The sequence below is a fragment of the Epinephelus moara genome, chromosome 18 (assembly GCF_006386435.1).
Source record: "Epinephelus moara isolate mb chromosome 18, YSFRI_EMoa_1.0, whole genome shotgun sequence".
Lineage (NCBI taxonomy): Eukaryota > Metazoa > Chordata > Actinopteri > Perciformes > Serranidae > Epinephelus > Epinephelus moara.
Window position 1 is genome coordinate 262,267 of NC_065523.1, and position 16,091 is coordinate 278,357.

The 16,091-nt window shown below is 42.6% G+C and overlaps 1 protein-coding gene and 1 long non-coding RNA gene across 4 annotated transcripts in view; one reads left to right on the top strand and one right to left on the bottom strand.

The window, feature by feature from the left end:
- The window catches only part of cln3 (CLN3 lysosomal/endosomal transmembrane protein, battenin), a 64,786-nt gene extending 52,917 nt beyond the window's left edge, over nt 1–11,869 (bottom strand). Inside the window, exons 1-3 of one of the 3 annotated variants that reach the window (XM_050070275.1) lie at nt 11,706–11,869; nt 11,449–11,591; nt 11,312–11,348 (exon numbers count right to left, since the gene is read on the bottom strand). In XM_050070275.1, coding sequence (XP_049926232.1) covers nt 11,312–11,348; nt 11,449–11,503 — 92 coding nt within the window. In that variant the 5' untranslated portion in view covers nt 11,504–11,591; nt 11,706–11,869. Of the gene's footprint in view, nt 1–11,311; nt 11,349–11,448; nt 11,669–11,705 lie in introns of those variants that run through there. The other 2 variants (XM_050070276.1, XM_050070274.1) reach the window with 2 other exon arrangements.
- The window catches only part of LOC126406140 (uncharacterized), an 80,897-nt gene that overhangs the window by 35,007 nt on the left and 29,799 nt on the right, over nt 1–16,091 (top strand). The gene's annotated exons all lie outside the window — the stretch shown is intronic.

The window sequence follows — 16,091 nt, forward strand, 5'->3', positions numbered from 1 at the left end:
GAGGCAGATGTGCCTTTTGTCATTTATAAAAAGATAAATCACTTTTCTATAATACATCAATGATATTTCAATGGAATAAATTACTTATTGACTTATTCATACTTCAAAAACTGCATCAATAAGTGATTAACATAGGGGGGATCGAAATAAAATAAATAAATAAAATAAAAATCAACCAGCCACCCTCCTCCTCTGACAAGTAAAGAACAGTCCCTTCATAAGTAAAGAACAGTTCCTTCATAAGTAAAGAACAGTCCCTTAAGTGCGGTGGGGTTTGTGGACTGTGACCTGCCACAAAGAGAGAAATGTGAACGGCTCGTTTCTCCTCTGACACGACTCATACCTGTCCAGGTACTTTTAGGCAGTCATGACGAAAGAAGAGGACATTATTGGAGCCGGACTTCTCCGTCGCCGGTAAGCCTATATCGCCACACTGCCGACATTTTACTCCGTCCGTCACCGCACGCTGTTTGATTGCGTTATCAAAACACGCCACTATTATTCGGCCTTGCTTTTCACTTATTCCACCGAATACCGAATGTGTTTTTTTTTGCAATATTCGGCCGAATATATTCGGTTACCAAATATTCAGTGCATCCCTACTGAATATCGCTGTCTACATGTTTAAATGTTCATGCCTGCTGAACACATGTATTGATAAATTATTGGCTTCTTACTTGCTAAGGTTTAATTGCACTTACAGTAACGAGTGTAGCTGCCGTCAACTCAAGTCATTTTCGAGTTATTTTCACTTTGTTTCCACTGCAGCCGCTCGGCTGTTCACAGATTACCATGTCGTGTCGGTGTGTGTGTGTGTACGCGTGAATGTGCGTGTATGTGGAGCAGTTCAGCCCCGGCACAGAGCGCAGATGAGAGGCTGCAAGATGATAATGAATTAAACCAAAATACCGATAAAAGAACCGATACCGTCTTATCAATACTACGGTCTTTGATCATTTAGACCCGGGGCTAATTTGGTACCGGATTTCGGTACCCATCCCTAGTCACACAGATCTCCTGCCCCAAAACACCCACCTCACAGCAGCTCAAAGGGGGTTGTGAAAAGACAGCAGGGAGACAAGAAGCATAACCGCTATGTCCCCCAACTGCGTCAAGATGGCCATTCACAGAACAGAAGCTGTAGAGGGCCATACTCAGAAATTCTGGCCCAGAACTGTGACCTGCCAATTGACCAATCAGATGATGAGCGCAGCATCTCTGACATCTCTGACCACAGTTCACAATACAGTCAAAATCTTTCAGACAATGAGAGCGCCTCTGAATGCCTCTCTGCCTCTGGCCACCTGGAGCATTACAGCCCTGAGCCACGAGCTAAGCACAGGAGCTCCAGAGTTCACCTCTCACGTAGTCCACCTCTATACTGACAGTAACAACAGATGACAATAATCCAGAGTACCTTGCTTTTCTTGCAGACATACAATATGCAAACTTGAGTTGTAAGCAATAGCAGCAAACAAAAAAATAGCCAGACACCCTGCTATTAGTTTAAGAAGCCTAAATTCTGATTGGCCTTGGACACCACTGTCCAACTTTGCAAGGATTATTTTTTGTAGTATTTTGTCAGTAAGACTACTAGTTCCAAACACTAGTTTAGGACATCATGTTATGGCCTTACAGACAGTCAAACACATGTCCTCGTCATTGTAGGTACCACTCTCTGCATCTCACCTTCAGTCTGGGAACATTTTCCTTTGGGGAAATAATTTGCAGAAAAAAAAAACTTTGTCTGCCGCTTCCCTGTGATCATGTGAAGACGCCCCGCATATGTGCTCCAATGTCTCCGGTACTTAGACTCACTGCAAGCTAGCATCCCGCTAGCCTCCACCTGGCCCAGGCTAGCCTTCACCACCGGCAGCTAGCACCCAGCTACCCAGCTACCCAGCCAAGGCTATTCAAGAGAAGGCTGAGACACGGGGTCAAACATGGGGGGATTGCACATGCGCAATAAAATCTGGTCTGCACTTCCTCAAAGGCTCAGTAGATGGCGTGAGACCGCGGAATAAGGGGGATGTGCATGCATGTCATTTTCACAGCTTATTACTGGACTGTCATTGGTGGCCTGCGTCGTGGGTGAGAATGACAGAGATGCAATTCCGACAACTTCAGGCAGCCGCCGTCCAAAAGTCGAAGCAGACCACACCAAGCGCACTCCTTGATCGCCTGAGCGGATCCTGCGCGTTTTATCTAGCGCCCCTGCTGTCACCCTCCAGCATCGCAGCTCAAGTTACACTGCGCATGTGCAATCCCCCCATGTTTGACCCCGTGTCTCAGCCTTCTCTTGAATAGCCTTGGCCTCCACCTGACCCAGGCCAGCCTTCACCACCAGAGACAGCAGCAGCAGCTCCAGCTCCAGCAGGCAAACAAGCTTAGCCACCTCCTGGCAGCAGCTACAGCAGGCAAGATGGCAGCAAGGCAGAAACGCAGCTCGGCAGGTGCTGCGTGTCTGTTCTTGAAACCGCTATTATTTTATATTATGTAGTATCACACTACTTTTATTTTTATTAAGACATAGCTTTCTTATTGTTGACAATGACCAACATGATCGACTTGTTTGGGGCAGCCAACACATGCTTTTTGAAAGGTTTTTGGACAGTGGACTAGCCAGGTTACCTTCAACAAAGGAGAGCGAGGAACCCTCACCAGCTAACTTGAACTTGGGACTCGCTCGGCTTGCGCTAACACTACTCCTACCTGGTGACATAGAGTTAAACCCTGGCACAACAGCGATAAATGGTGATGCTGGTGGCAACACACAGCAATCGCTCTTTGAACATGTGGTGCAGCTACTAGGGTTGTGCCGATGGGCGATCGGATCGCCCATCGGCAATAGAAGGGTTGTTTCACGATTTTTTTTTTATATGACGATGCAATCGCGAGGTGTGGGGGGGAGACAGCGCGTGTGTGGAGCATGCTAACGAGATCGAGGCTGAACGAGGCTGAGTGAGAGGAGACAGAGGGAGGCTGCTTAGTGAGAGAGCGGAGGGTGGGGGGAGAGGGGGAGATCAACGCCTCCGCCCGCTCAACACAAGCATACTCGGGCGTACAATAAGCGGAGCGGACTCCGCGAGGAATGTCCGCAGTCATTCGGGCTTTCATAGTCGAGCGCACTTCCGCGTTGTAGCTTCCTGTAAAAATGTCCGTGAAAAATCCCCGCGATGTGAAAAATACATGCTGAGCAGTCAGTGGTGTGCGGAGCGGAGTCCGCGCGGTCGTAAAATCTGAGCTTTGCGCGCACAGGTCTTGCGGACGTCCGCTTTGATTCCGCGCGGACCTCCGCGGAGTCCGTTCCGCGTATGTTCCGCCCGAGTATGTTCGGGCCTTAACGCGCATGTCGCGGAGCGGTGAACAAACCAAACAACACAATGTCAGGAGAAATTGAAAAGATATGCCGTCTATGTAAAGTCAACTTGCTAATTAAGGAGCCATTAGATGTTCAAGAGTTTTATAAAACTGCTCAAATGCCAAAGAAAGGCTATAAGTGGATGTTTCAGCGGCAACGCGTAATGACGCGCCTTAAGCATTGTATCCAAATGTGATCAAGTACAACATATTAAATTATTCAAACTTAGATTATCTTTGTATCTCAGAGACATGGCTACACACCAACTCTCCAACAGCAGGGTTAAATGTACCGGGCTACAATATTTTTCGAAAAGATAGGTCAGAAGCCAGAGGCGGTGGGGTGATGTTTTATGTTCGGGACCACTTAAGGGGTAAACAAATAACATGGTCAAGTGTTACTAATCTAGAATGTATCGGCCTCACTATTACCCTCTCACAGCAAATGACATTTACACTAATTGGAATTTATAGACCTCCGTCGGCTCCTAGTGGATTCTATGAGAAATTGAAGGCCATTTTAAAAGAATGCAATTTTAAAAATAAGGTTGTTTTACTTGGCGATTTCAATGTTAATTGGAATGATAAAACCAATCAGAAGCATTTAAAATTCTTAGCAAATAGCTTTGAATTAACACAACTTAAAAAGGAACCTTCTAGAATAAGCAGCTCTTCTGAAACATGTATAGATTTGGTTTTCACCAACAAAGCTGATAGAATACAAAAAATTTATAACATGGTCACCGGCCTGTCAGACCAAGAAAACTGACAAAAAATAGATTCACTTGTCTCCCAGGCAAATGATCCGAGCAACTGACAATTCCCAAGGGTGAGATACAAAATTTAGAAAAAGCCTTGAATGACATTATTAATATAATGTAGAGGAAACACTGAATCAAGCAAGAAGACTCATGATACCATTTATTTATTATATTGTAATCGCAATCGCGATATTGTCCACCAAAATCACAATTGCACATTTTTATCAAATCGTACAGCACTAATGTTAAACAGACAGCAGGTATGATTCAAAAAGTATTTATTCACAACAAAAGCAAAACAAAACTCACAAATTCTAACTAGTCACTGTATAGAATATATAGTATATAGTATATTATATATATATATATATATATATATATGTATATATATATATATATATATAGATAGATAGATAGATAGATAGATAGCACTTGGGGGATAGATATGTATGTATTTATNGTATATTATAATATATATATATATATATATATGTATATATATATATATATATATATATAGATAGATAGATAGATAGATAGATAGCACTTGGGGGATAGATATGTATGTATTTATGTGTGTATATATATATAATAAATAAATGGTATCATGAGTCTTCTTGCTGATTCAGTGTTTCCCCTACATTATATTAGAGGGACACTGACCTGACCTAGTTTTTGTTATGGACAGTGTGTAAATGACCATCAACAGACTGCTGCTCACACAGCAGCACAGCACAGCACTGTACACACACTCAGTTGGAGCAGAGCCTGTGTTGCGTTCAGGCGTTGTCACGTAAATGACAAATTCCAGCATGTGAATAGGTCATTGCACAACACAGCAGCATGTCAAGTGGGCCGAGCCCAAGCAAAATTTTGCTAAATTTTTCATTTATTATAAAGTTTGTTATGGAGTCCGTGACTTCCCTGTGTCTCTTTGAGGTCTTGTCGTATGGCGTGACACTTACAAATGTATGCTGAATTATGCCCTGTTGTTGTTTTATGAGGCTCTGGTGGCTTTCAGTCGTCTCGTTGTCTTTAACGTTGCTTGGCTTGGCTTGGCTTTCTCTAACATGCATTCTTCGTATTTTTCTGTGTGTTGACATAGATTGGCCATGTTGCCGCAGGACATGGCAACTTTAACTTTTAAAGTTTTACACAGCACGTCTTTCTGTTCCAACGTCGCCGTACCTGAATCCAAAGTATCGCCATATAATAGACGTTGCGTTTTTTCCGTCACCAACTCAGCCTGTTTTTGGTCGTGCTCATGCTCTTCTTCAGCGTCCATGTTGGTCACTGCTGCACACCGGGTGGTCATCTGACCATATGTCCTGCACACACCAGGATAGCATGTTGTATTTGTTTGGAAAACGTGTTTAGTGTGACAGTTGTTTTGTCGATGAATGTTTTGAGTTGTAATGGAGCCAAATTGAGTGCCCCTACCTCTGTTAAATGTTGCTGTTGTCCTTTTATATGAGACTAAGGAAAGATCGCTAGCTGCTAGGCAAATTTATACAATGTAAAATGCCATAGGCTGGCGCTAATAACGTTAGCATGTTGTATTGGTGGGGGAAATGTGTCCAGATAAAGACAAGTGTTTGTCTGTCAATGCTGCGATTTATAGTGAAGGCAATTTGCGCACTTGTGTTTGAAATTGTCTCTATTAAAGCCCAACTTGCAGGTTGGAGACCATGGTGAATAAATGTGTAGGAAAATGATGTAGAAACTCGATTAAAACAAAAAACCAAAACATATACACACTACAGTGACTTTTGGGGTCGTTTTTGTGAGAGAATTTTGCTTCCGAGTCTGCTGGGCGTCCAAGAGACCAGGAACAGATCAGGGTTAGGAGAAATAACGACCACAGGCGAGAAATAGAGCTGTGGTGTGAGGAGAACCAGTGGAGAACTGGGCAGGTGTCTTGGTGAGCGACCAGCATTAGCTAACAACAGCTAACGATGTCTAACGCTGTGTTAACGTCACAACATTAAGTTGCCATCACGTATTAGGTTATAACAAAGCTACCAATAGTTCTGCCAGTATTAGATAACTAATGCTCACCCATAACAGAAACTAATGCGCAAATATCAGCTTGTATCAGACGTATCATGCTATGCGTGTTATAACTCCGCATTATGGTGTATTGACGTCCGCAGGGGAGAGAGGGAGAGAGAGAGAGATACGAAGATTTCCTGATCATTTTTTGTATGATAGGTGCTTGTGTGGGAACTGCCAGCCCATGTCCTCAGCTGTGGAGAGTATGTGCTCCAGGGAGGTGGATGCCTTCTGGGCTCTGGTGGAGAATCTGACCCCCAGACCAGACATAACATGCCTCACACAGCCCATCAACCCTCACGCCGCCCGCTCCCGTCTCAAACACGGAGGCATGGAGGTACATACCCCCGAGCCTCGGGGGTATGTGCAAGGGCGTCATTATGTGTCGCCGCTGAAACATCCACTTATAGCCTCTCTTTGGCGTTTGAGCAGCTTTATAAAACTCTTGAACATGTAATGGCTCCTTAACTAGCAAGTTGACTTTACATAGACGGCATATCTTTTCAATTTCTCCTGACATTGTGTTGTTTGGTTTGTTCACCGCTCCGCGACATGCGCATTAAGGCCCGAACATACTCGGGCGGAACATACGCGGAACGGACTCCGCGGAGGTCCGCGCGGATTCAAAGCGCACGTCCGCAAGCCCTGTGCGCGCAAAGCTCAGATTTTACGACCGCGCGGACTCCGCTCCGCACACCCAGATTTTACGACCGCGCGGACTCCGCTCCGCACACCACTGACTGCTTGGCATGTATTTTTCACATTGCGGGGATTTTTCACGGACATTTTTACAGGAAACTACAACGCGGAAGTGCGCTCGACTATGAAAGCCCGAATGACTGCGGACATTCCTCGCGGAGTCCGCTCCGCTTATAGTACGCCCGAGTATGCTTGTGTCGAGCGGGCGGAGGCGTTGATCTCCCCCCCCCATCCCCCCACCCTCCGCTCTCTCACTAAGCAGCCTCCCTCTGTCTCCTCTCACTCAGCCTCGTTCAGCCTCGATCTCGTCAGCATGCTCCACACACGCGCTGTCTCTCCCCCACACCTCGCGATTGCACCGTCATCGCCCATCAGCACAACCCTACGGCATAATCACAAATGGTGAAATGCACTGTTAACAACCGAAAAAATACTAACTCACAAGTTTACTACCGCTCAGACTCACTACCACCTACTACTGCGCATTGGACAGAGGCAGGGTCAAGGACGTCCCTCTTGTGACGTAGTATCAGGCGATGTTGAGAAAAAAGCGTTCTTAGAAGAGGAGCTAAAAAGAGCCACTTTTTCCTCAGAATTTGTGCCCTTATGTCGTGTAAACCATAATAAATTCTGAAATAACTTCTCATATGGTAATTTTCAGACAAGGTTATGTATATATTTTTTTTTTTAAATTTAACCTGCAAGTTGCACTTAAGTCATACTTAATGTATCTTTTGAATCAACTAAATTTTAGAGCACTTAACAGAGTCCTCCACCGCCGACTAGCGTTTTGGAGGTGTAACTGCAGAGGGACACAGACACACCACCACAAAAGTAAAAATAACGTGTAGATTTTTTTTTCCCACAACTAATCGATTAGTTAAAGATTATGTACGACTTCAGTCGACCAAGATTTTCTTTGGTTGACTACAGCCCTAGTAATGTCAACAGACTCCACACACTGTAGGAGAGGCAGTCGGCCTTTTATGCGGTTATGTAATCATACAGCCTGACATCGCGATTGCAACTGCTATTAGATTAATTGTGCAGCACTATTTAACACTGCACAAGAGTGAATAAATAGCCATCCTCTGCTATGTCAAGAACTCCGAAATCCTGCAACCTTTACTATTAATATGGCACCTTTGGTTATAGTTATTCATTTAAATAGTAATCTGACTTCCAAATTGATAATTTAGCGTATTTTATGAGACTGATATCATTAACTGGCATTTATTTTTCCCTTTTTCAACATGGTGCCCCACAATGTGATTATTGAACATAATTAATAATCATTATTATTATTAATATTATTATTATTATTATTAATAATAATAGTAATAATTAATATTTACTTACAATAGCCATTTTAATACTTTAATTGGAGGCCTGTTACGAGGTCAGTTTCCAACAAGGCAATCTCATAATTGATTCTGATAAAGGCCACGTATATCCCATAACCTATTTTTGCTAATGCATACATGTAACCATGGGAACACATATGCACGTCAGTGTGGGTATTTTACCTGATTAAAAAACCTGTTAAAACTGTCATCACTGTATCCGACTCTGTGTACTTTGTCTGTTCCTTAAATCCATTTAAAGGTGTGTGACAGTGATCTCATAGTATTAAGCCCCAAATTATTACTGTACAAGACGCCTACTTTTCATCCTGTCTCAGTGTTATGCCGGATTCACACTACACTATTTTAACCCCTCTTATAGCCCGATGCAGCAATGTACAGTGCTGGCTCGGATCGTTAACGACAATGAGTGTCGTAGGCGATAATCCATCGTTTCATCTTGTGTAGCATGTCATAGTAGACGACAACCGACACCACGTCTGGGACGCCTCACAACATTCAAACATAAAGTCTAGCATGTTTGATTTTCTCTATCATTCATGAAAGACGGTGCAATCTGCTGCTGTAGACAACTGTATGGCAACATCACCCCAGTCTTTTAGAAATTTCCTCTAAGGATGTTACCACAACAGAGTAAAAAGGGGAAAATGATGGCGTGAAACAACAGAGGCACTTTAGCAACCAGGTGCCATTAGCATCAAGCTAGCAAAGAATGTTTTTTCTTCATAATGGAGGATATAAAGTAATAAAGTAACAAAATAAAGACAATAGAGTTGGGGCTTTTACTCACCACAACTGCAGGGGGTACCAGCTTCATTTGAAACAGGCTACATTATAAATGGGCTATTTATTATTCCCTCTGTATTTTTAAATTTTTACTTTTTATCTGCCCCCGTTTGCCTTGATAAATTTAATGCATCGCGCTGTCATTTCAAACTCAACACTTCTTGTATCTGTATAAAATTAAAAGTCCCTTATAACTTCAGTTGAGAGAATCCCTTCATTTTCTAAAAAGGCTTTTATTGTGAAACATTTGCAGGAACTTGTTGTGGGGGATTTAGTTACTTGCATGTCTGCACAGGGCACTTCAAATGTAGCTCCTGGCATCTGGTGGCACTTTTTTACGCTACTACAACATTTCAGCTAGCACATGAACTAACAGAATGACTGAAATAATTAGGGCAGTAGTCTCCTGGTCGACTAGTCGATTATTTGGTCGCTATGCTCTCATCCAACCAAATTCTCATTAGTCGAATAATTGCCATGTTACTTTCATTTGGAGAAAAGTGCTACATCAACAGCTTTCCAGGATTAATCCATTGGCGGGGGGACAGGCTAAGTTACCTGTTGACAGAAAGTTGGACTCGCCCACCCTCACGCTCAGCGTCCCGGTGACGCAGACCTCCTGTCTGTTTCTGTAAGCTGATACCATTCCCCTCAGTGAAAAGAAGCTTGTACTTATTTGTATTTCACAGATAAGAAACAATAAATTGTGAAGACAGTAAAGCCTCCACTAAAACAGCATTTTAAGTCGTGTGTGATTTATCTTTCAGGGATTTATACTTAGGGATTTATCCTGGCTTCATATGAGCAGAGGAAATCTCCGCTCATCGCTAGGCTAATGTATACAATGTAAAATGCCATAGGCTGGCGCTAATAACGTTAGCATGTTGTATTTGCTTGGAAAACGTGATTAGTATAAGACAGTTGTTTTGTCTGTGAATGTTGTGAGTTGTAATGGAGCCAAACTGTGTGCCGTTACCTTTGTTACATGCTGCTGTTGTCCCTGGCTTTATATGAGAAGAGGAAAAGATCGCTAGACGCTAGGCTAATTTATACAATGTAAAACGCCATAGACTTGTGCTAATAATGTTAGCATGTTGTATTGGTGGGGGAAATATGTCCAGATAAAGACAAGTGTTTGTCTGTCAGTTCTGCGATTTATAGTGAAGCCAATTTGCGTACTTGTGTTTGAAATTGTCCATATTAGGCCATATTTAATGTGTGTTTTTTATCAACTATATAAATAAAGTTTGATTTGAACTAAACTTTACAGCACTTAACACAGTCCTCCACCGCCGACTAGTGTTTTGGAGGTGTAACTGCAGAGTGACACAGACACACCACCGCAGAAGTAAAAACATAACGTGCAGATTTTTTTTTCCCACGACTAATCGATTAGTTGAAGATTATGTGCGACTTTAGTCGGTTGAAGATTATGTGCGACTTTAGTCGACCAAGATTTTCTTTGGTTGACTACAGCCCTAGAAATAATAGTATTAATAACAAAAATAGGACAAGAATAACCCAATGATATCACACACGTCATGAAACATGACTGGGGATGATTGGTGTGGACCATCATGTAATATGTCAGGTCTGTCAGCCAAGTCACGGCACGATTTTATGACTACACAATCGTGTAATCTGACAGTGATTGTCGGAACAGACAAAAATGTTGTGTAGTGTGAACCAGGCATTAATCATTATTCATAACATCCCATTCATTTGCGGTCTAATAATAGCCTCCTAATAATTCTTACAAATAGTTATTTTTCTGTGAGCTCTTTGTGAGCTTCAAAGAACATAAAAATAAAAATTTAAGAAGCACAAAAGCGCTGCTGCATAAACTTCTCTCAGTCACCAGAATCTGTTTTTGCCATGTGGGTCCTGATGATGCAGGATGGCAAACACCAAAATCAACGAGTTTCCTGTCAGTCAGTAGTTCATGTTTACCCCTCTTGGTTTGTTACAAAAAGTCAGTGTGAACAGGAACTGAACCAAAACTAAAACGCAAATATGTATCATCTTTTGCCTCTGGTGCAAATGAACCCAACTTCAGGCGTGAAAGCACCTATAGTTATCCTTTAAAGATAATGTTCCCTTTGTCTGACAGTGACTGTAGTGTTTGGATGCTGCTGCTCAGCTTTGGCCCTCATTGGTTTGTACAGTTGTATAGACTGGTTTCATTTTGTATCCAATACTGGCTTATGCTCTTTCAACGAAGGTATGCAAATCAGTAAGTTAGCTTTAGTTTAGTATGTGATTGTGTTTCAGCAAACACTGTACACTCACCAGAATCCAGTCCAGTTCCGCCATTGAGTGCAACGTCCTATAGACAAGAGATAAACACAAACCTTTAGAACGCGATTAACAGAACACATATTTTTATTATTGCAGATCACGACACTGCTGACAGATGATGGACCCACCATTACTGTCCGAGCGTTCGACCGGATCTGCGTTCACGCTGGCTGCCTGCTCCATGTTCACATAAAGGAAGTGCAGGATCAAAGGAACACAAGGGGCTACCGGGCCGGCTCACGTTACCGGGCCGGGCTAACGCTTCAAACCACTGATATACACAGGAGACATGGCACACTCATTAGACGGCAGATTTACGACATTTTGACCACGTCATATGACACGGGGTGTATCATACAAATAAATACCCGCGGAAACAACCAACCCTGAAGGTTCCCATTCAGTGGGTGTTTCTCAAGTCAAGGGCTGCGGTCGGAAAGTCCCTCCTATCGTCTATTCCTAATCACTATTCCTTGACCTCGGTGGGAAACGTCACGAGGTCAAGGAAAGATGAGTAGGAGAATTCATAAGGACTTAGGAAAAGAGAACCGCGGAGCTGAGAAAATCCGACTGCACTTACGCTGGGCCACGTCATCATGCGACGGCGGACGTCAGTGACGTAGGTCGACCGCGGTGAAACTACAGTTTAGTTTAGATGGACTACAAAAAGCGCATCTCAGATACTCCGCCCCGTGCCTACTTACCATGTTGCTTCATACAGGCTAGCTATATAAACGTGGACAGCACAGTGACAAATATGACTTAATTACCAACGTCTGAATTGAATTAAAAAAGATAGATAGGCAGTCACAAAACTGAAACGCTGAAAATGGTTGCTCACACTCACCCTCCTGAATCATTGTGATTATTTATGACAAATGTTCAAGTGTATGCAAGAGAGGCAAATATGTTAGGCTTACAAATCTACTACTGTACATATCATTCTTAAGTTGCAAACATGTTGAATTAAAAACATCATCTAAATAAAAACGTTTCATATCCCTTTTTCTTGAAACACAAACTTCTGTGTTAATATGCCAATCAATCATCATCTGTCATTTGCTTACAATAGTTTAAAAACGACCACAAAATTCAGTAAACACCTTGAAATGTTGACATGATTGTGCCTTGAAGTTATTTTTCATTTTATTTTTTTAATTGTGTTTATTGGATTTTCCATCATATTAGTGACAATAACAACACAGAAAAAAAGAAAAGAACAAATAACAAGAGCATACATAGGGATGAAGGTGCACCTGTGCAATTAAGAGTGTATCTTCTGCCTAAATGGACAGGTTTTCTGTGTTTGCTTATGTTCGTATGCAAGAAATGAGTAAACTATTCAATTCACAGAGAGAGCAGAAAGGGAAGGGGGGGGGGGGGGGCAGGGTAGAGATGTGGGAGGCTTTATTCTAAAGTGTTTGGGTGAAATTCATTTGCGTAATAGTCTAAAAAGGGCTGCCTCCGGCTGAAGAGGTGCTCCAGCCGCACACGTGCCCGTATGAGTGCAGAGATGTCAGCATCTGTGACTGAAGAAAAATTAATTAATGATATTGCTAAAAGCTGGCGATTCAACAGCCCTCAAATAGTGACATGATTAATGCACACTGAGCATATCTTACACCACAGTATTAACTTGAATTGGGTAATGTTACAACAGTAGCGCGACGTTTGTTGTTCGCATGGGTTTAACATATTGTTGAGAGTTTGGAACATATAACGTTACACATATTATCAAGTTATGGCATGAGATAGGCAAAGCTTCATGTAACGGTGACTTACATGGTGATCTCCGTGACTTTTCAGTCATGTTGAGAGCCAGTTGTTCTTTTTCTTTACCTTTCGTCGCTTCTTTCGTTCCTCCTCTTCTCCTACTTCTTCGGGTTTATTCGTTTGTCTCCGTGAACGGTAGGTCGCTTTAAATATTGCTGCCGCAAAGCATTGTGAGATTAAATTATCTCCTTTCCTATCACTTAGGAAGGTCCAATGTATCCTATGCTAAGGGAGATCTGAAAGGAAGCATTGAACCTCCTTTCCTTAGTGTTTAGAGAATTCGAACAGCTCTTATCATGGCAGCCACTAAAATAGGCCTACTTCCGGGTCATTTCACTCAGCTAGGAACCTTCCTAAGCAAAAAAGACTTTCCGACCACAGCCAAGGATCCTGCAGAGGCAAGGCAAGAGTCCTCCCGAGCATTCGGTGAACACACGTTGGAACAGGCTAATAAGTGTCTCCACGTGATCATCATTAACCCTCAGCAGACTGAAGAGCTTTCAGTTACTGTAATCATTTTGGCACTCTCCAATGTTGTTGGACAGTTTTAAACATATGTAGGCTATCAGTATTGTCAGAATCATGTGACTTTTAGGGAGAATATATTTCTGGATCATATTTAAGAGTAAGTGGAGTAATGAAGTAAGACAACAGCTGAACAAGTTCTAAATTATCATTAACAGTATGAACACAGACTCACACACAGAATCACTCTGTCATTTCAAAGTAATCCATATTTTCTGTGAGTGTACACTGCTACAATAATATGAACAGCAGATGAGCTGCGCTGCTCAAAACAAAGAGTGATGCTTTGACCTGCAGGATATTTTAATGTCTTTACTGTGGCCATTCTCATCGCGATTCCCCCGAAAAATAGGCCTACACCTATTGAAGCAGACAGAATGAGAGCAGTTATCAAGTCGTTATCATGTGAACAGTGGGGGGAGGAGGGGAAGGGGACACTTAGTAGNGCGATTCCCCCGAAAAATAGGCCTACACCTATTGAAGCAGACAGAATGAGAGCAGTTATCAAGTCGTTATCATGTGAACAGTGGGGGGAGGAGGGGAAGGGGACACTTAGTAGCGATGGGCAAAGCAGTTCTTTAGATGTTACTGAATCACTAGAATCAGTTCATTAAAAAGATTCGTTCAAAAGATTCGTTCACCGAATCGTTGAGTGCATGGCAGGAGTAGCCCTGACTGTGTACTGCGTAGTCCGACTCACTGAACTGATACACGGCTGAGCTGCTGTTGCGTCTGCCCTGCACTGGTGAGTCTCATTACTGGCCAGCTTAATGTTTTAAGTTTGTTTATCTGGAAACTAAGTCTGTTAAAACAATGGGGAGGTGTGTGATTGTGTTCATGTGGCTTGACTCCTGGCTACGTTAGCCATTACCTTGGAGAAAACTGTCCCTGTGAAAGTGTATTGCTGAGAAGAAATTATATGAATCACTCAGGGATTGGGGTTACGTCATTCACTGAGTGATTCGTTCACCAAGTGATTCGTCACGCGGTAGGCAGTCCCTCCCTGCACCCTGGCTGCCTCGCGACTTGCGAGTGTTTCATCGTTCGCACAGACCGAATCAGCAGTTCCACTCCCGGCCTGCATGCTCGCTGCTGAGCTCAACTGAACTGAGAAATGAATGAATCAGTTACGGAAGTGATTCAGTTCAGTACGTTCACTCAACAGATTCGTTCTTTTGAATGATTCGTTTGCGAACGACACAACACCAACACTTAGCGCTCCATCTCTGCTGTGAATGATTCATTTAAAACTTTTATGTTTTACCTAAATCACGTTATTTAAAAAAATCTCATTATTCAGCAGTGGACACATTAGAAAGTGTAAATTATGAGGTTTCTGTCAATATTTTTTTCACACTTGTATGATAAAACTCGTGGAAACATTCATCCAAATAAATGACATATTTATCTAAATCCTGCCAAGCTCCACTGGCGCAGGTTTCATTGAAGAGGCCCCGCCCTCATTTCCAGCAAATCGTGTAGATCCACCGAGATCCACACATGTATCCTTCCAATTTCTCTGAAAGGACTTTCGTGAAACTCGGAAGGATCCTTGACATTGGAACAGTCCTTCAGCGGGAGTCAATGATGACATAACGTCCTTCAAATTCGGGCGTTTGAGGATCCTTCCTTGACATTGAGAAACACCTACTATATATTGGGACATACTAAATCCTTTTCTGGCATACTATGTAGTTTGATAGTGTGGGGACTGGAATGCACAGTAAGAATCTCTTTAACAAGAGAGATCTGGCTAAGCTAGTAGCCAATCAAAACTCATTAAAAGCAGACTCATACCTGCTGAGGTGGCTCAGGTCTTTTGGAGTGCAGGGGGTGCTCCTCCTGAAGACCTTCTTTGACACTGTGGTGGCAGCAGCCATGTTCTACGGAGTGGTCTGCTGGGGCAGCAGTATTTCGGTTGCAGATAGGAAGAGACTGGACAAGCTGATCAAGAAGGCCAGCTCTGTCCTGGGATGCTCTCTGGACTTTGTGCAGGTGGTGGGAGAAAGGAGGATGACAGCCAAGCTGTCATCTCTGGGACTAATGACTCCCACCCCCGCAGGAGGTGATAAAAGCTCTGGAGAGTTCCTTCAGCAATAGACTGCTTCACCCAAAGTGTGTGATGGAACGCTATCGCAGGTCCTTCCTGCCTGCTGCTGTCAGGCTACACAACCAGCACTGCTCACAATAAACTGCATCATGGACACTTTAGGGACACTATGGACACTTTATAAACACCACTATAAGCATTGCTGTCCCCCTTGTTGTTTATTTGCACATACAATATTCACTTTGCACTAAATATGCTCACTTTAATCAGTTGCTCACTTTTTATCCACTGCTCATCATTATTATTATTATTATTATTATTATTATTATTATTATTATTATCATTAGTATCAGTATTATTTATTGCTGTTTCTTGTATTTTTTGTACTTCTTTTTGCATGCCTAGTTTTTAAGTTTTTAAATA